Here is a 4,002-nt window from a genome sequence, read left to right as displayed (position 1 = left end):
TATCTAATGGTGCACAGAGCGAAACCGCCCGGCTTTACGATTCAGCAAGCCGCCTGCTGAGTTGATGGGTGCAAAAAGGCTTCCAGGATCAAGAAACCCACCCAAACCCCTCCCTGGCCTGTCCCTGCAGCGGCACTCCTTACCCAGGGCAGAGCTGGACTCCAGCCCTAAAACGCCATCCGCGAGGAGGTGGGGATGGCTCCGCTCCCTGCCCGGCCGTGTCGGGAGCACGGAGGTTCGGGGTGCGACGCCGGGCTGGGGCACCCAGCCAGTTACCTTGTATTGGAGTTTGAGCCTGGGACCCAAAGTGGCTCGGGGTGCTGAGGGATCCGCGGGGATTGGGCGTTGTTGGGGTGACTCTCATGGACTGGCGCAGCCGTTCCAGCTCCCCGTAGCGGTCGGTGAAAGGTTTGGCTTGGTCTTCTAGCTTTTGTCTGTGCCCTGGAACATGATAAGAGAGTCTGATATCTAATCGGTTACCCTTTGGCTCGAGCACCCTGGTTAAACGCAAACTCAGCGCAGTCTCCATCTTTGTGGTTTGCTATTATTCACGTGGGGGTAACGCGTGGCGGCCCCGGCAGAGATCGGCTCTCCGGGGGCTTTGCATGGCACACGCACATGGGAAGACCTCGCAGTTCAGACAGGCGAAACCTGCTGGAGAAGGGACACAGTCCGACCCATGCAGGAGGCTCCACATCACCCGGCAAGTCAGCGTCGGACTGAGGAACAGGATGCGGGCGCCGGGGTCAGGGTGCCCCGTGCCATGCCTACACCAGCCCTCACTGGCTCCGAGCCAGGAGAGGAGACACCTGCAAGGCAGGAGGAACCCCATCTCCTGGCAGGGCAGTGATTGGGGAAACAGCAAAGGAAACATTGAATTTAAAGCATTTTCGACAGCGTTTGCTCAGTCCACAAAGAATAAACTCTCATCTTACTCCAGCTCAGCCCCCAGCTCTGCCCACCCAACGGGGCCGGAGCCGAGCAGGGCTGGAGAAGAGACGGGAGCAGCTCGTCCCCGTACCACACCTTGGCCATCTCACTTTGCTTCTTTCCGTTCCTCCTTTCCTACCCGTAAAACGGGGAGACTATTCACCCACCTCCCCCAGGCAGGGCAGCAACTAATGAGCATTTGTAAAGCACTCCCAGCTCCTTAGGTAGCAGCTGCTGGAACAGGGCAATAATTATTAAATTTATGCTAATTGTCCCGAGGCAAGAGGCGCATGAAATACACTTGATACATAACTTTCGCATTTTACTATATTAATCATCGCCGAACGGCTTCACTCTCTCTGGGCCGGATTCCAGTCTCAGTTACACCCGCACAAAGCTGGAGGGACTCCAGAGAAGCCGGAGCTGCTTCAGTTTTACATCAGTGCTGGGTTCAGACCTTGGGTTCTCCTTGTTCTTTACCTGCCGCAGCCAGACGGCCCTGCAACATCCCCACCTCGTTGCACCTGCCATGAAAGGACCTTCCCAAGGTGGCAAACGCCTTATCCCGGCGTCATCGAGAGCAGAGCTCGGGGGCACTGGAGGTGTGCAGGCACGCCGGGGCGGTGGGAGAGGAGCTGGGAAGAAACCCTTCTGCAGCTCTTCTAAGAGCTCAGCCTTATCAGATCCAGCCCTCTGGCCCAACATCCACCAAGTCAAGCTCAGTTCTCGGTGGCTTTTAAGAAGAAAAGCGATGCATTTGAAAGGCGCAAAACGCAGCCACCTCTTGCTCGCACCCCCCTCCTCCCTCCCCCCTCACATCTGCGTAGCCTGAGCTCAGTGTCAATTTATAGCAAACTCACAGAAAGTCCCCAGACTTCCCCCTCTTTAAATCTGATGTCTGATATCTTCTGATCTCGCGCTCGCTTGGCTCCTCGAGCTCCGGCTGCCCTTGCCAGGCTGTCTGCGGAGACGCCGGACAGCTCAGATGGGAGAGGAGAACATCAACTCCAGAGGGGACCCTGCGCTCCCAGCTGAGCTCCCGGCCACGCCGTCACACCACGGGTATCCCAACAGCAAACCGCCCCCGCCACAGTTTTTGAGGGGTTCTGACCCCCACTCTGGGAGCTCCACATCCAGGTGAGCCCCACTGTCCCCCCCAAACTCTCTAACCCCCAGGCTCCCGGGTGCGTAGAAGTCCAAACGGAATGAAAACGTGCTGACACCAGAGAGCAAAACTTGGTCAGGACAAACGCCCAGCAGAAAGCAAAACCCAGCGGTATTTTGAAAACGTATTTTCCCTGCTGCATGAAGTAAACCAAGGAAACCTCAGATCAACACCCTAAACTATCTCTTCCAATCTCTGCGCGTCCCTCGACCTCGGGCATCTCTGCGTTATCTGACGGCCTTTGGAGACATGAGCAGCATCTGTCACACGGTGTTTGTGCTTTCCCCAAGGGGGAACGCGAGTGCAGTGAGGTGTCTTGTTTTGGTCTACATTTTATTATTTCAGTATGCATTTGAGCACAGAAGAAGAAAAATAGGTTTTCGTTTGCGTTTTTACCTTTTAACGAATTTCCTCAGACCGAGCTTAGCAGAGAAGCCAAGAGGACTTCAAAGACTGAGTTCCACAGAAATCTAATAGAAAGTAAATTCTCTGCTTCTATCTCAGCTGAAACCCTATCCTGCAGTATCATGTGATGGAGAAAATCCTGAAAAATAAATCAAGTGATCTCTATGCTGATAATGTTTTAAAGATTATTCAGCCGTACGACTTAACCGAGGGCTTCATGTGGCTTCATCGTGCTGCACTGTGGTTGCTCCGGTCCCCACGCTGTCTGAACGCAAACGCAGCCCCGTGGGGTTTTTAAGCCTCAAGTAAATAGCAGCGCTGTACTTACACCTTCTAAAAGGGGCTGGTTTGCGGGGAGACCCAGCAATTACCAGCAAAAACCCCAAAACCCTAAAACTATACTGATAAAAGGAAAGTAGAAAACTTGCTGCCAATATAAGTCAAGGCAAACACTCGTGTAGGAGTGAAAACCCAGCGGAGAGCTGCGGTGGGATCAGGACCTTTCCCAGCTCTCCGAGAGCCTCTCGGGTTCGTATCCCACCCTGTCTCCACGGGCAGCGCTAAACCATACGAAAACAAGGCAGTGAATGAGTTAAAAACCACCAGTTTGGACTGCCAACCCTCTTTGGTACAGGCTGTCTCCCCAGGACTTCCTGCCGCTTGTCACTTCGAGCGAGGGACGTCAGACTTTGTCACGCAAGAGAGAATCGCTATTAATGGGTTTCTTTCATCAGAACAACCTGAGCTTTTTAATTTCTGCAGCGGTTGGCTTCATTAAAAGCCCTTCCCCATCTACCCACAGCTGTCACGGAGAGGAAACCAATGCCGTCGAGTGAACAATAGCTCATACCTTAGAGAAGAGGACGGTGGTTTCTAGCTTAACCCAAGGACCTACTCAAAGCCTCCCGAAGTCAGTGGGTGGATTTTCAATCGACTTCGAACCGCTCCAGATCTCATCCCAAGAACTCAGTCTGAGAAGCCTTACTCACCCCGACCTGTGAATTTTTGGGGCGTGAAACCTGCTGTCGGGTTGGAGCTTTTGCGCTGCGTTCCCAGCTGTGCTAGCACCGGCTTGCAGGTCAATATTTATGGAAACATCAGTCCTTAGCGCTGTCAAATGATGGCAGCTACTGACCTTAGGCACTTCTTGTCAACAGCGCAAGGGTTTTAACGCTGGATTGGGTTTCCGAATCAGTTAACTCTGATATTGAATATGACATGATGTAAACATTGACAGATCACCTACGATCCTGATGTAATACCAAGATCTGTATCAGCATATCAAACAAACGATCCCATTGAACACTTCCCAGCTGGAAGAGCCGATGTGAATTTGACACTTTAGGCCAGTAATAAGAAGCATACTGGAAGTTTTGGGTGTTTCCTTGGAATGCAGACAGCGAAACAGTGTGTGCCACACTGCAGCTCAGGCCCTCAAAGCGATGATTTAAAGACATGCTTTCTGCATTAAAACATCTCAAAGACCAAACGGATCCCGCTCT

At 52.8% G+C, this 4,002-nt stretch overlaps 1 protein-coding gene across 1 annotated transcript in view; it reads right to left on the bottom strand.

The window, feature by feature from the left end:
* RUNX3 (runt-related transcription factor 3) overlaps positions 1-4,002 on the bottom strand; it is a 36,296-nt gene that overhangs the window by 12,798 nt on the left and 19,496 nt on the right. The window contains exon 3 of the mRNA XM_009882204.1: positions 277-441. Within this exon, the coding sequence (XP_009880506.1) occupies positions 277-441 (165 nt within the window). The remainder of the gene's footprint in view (positions 1-276; positions 442-4,002) is intronic.

The sequence above is a fragment of the Charadrius vociferus genome, unplaced genomic scaffold, assembly GCF_000708025.1.
Source record: "Charadrius vociferus isolate BGI_N301 unplaced genomic scaffold, ASM70802v2 scaffold613, whole genome shotgun sequence".
Lineage (NCBI taxonomy): Eukaryota > Metazoa > Chordata > Aves > Charadriiformes > Charadriidae > Charadrius > Charadrius vociferus.
This window is presented reverse-complemented; position numbering and strand designations above follow the sequence as displayed.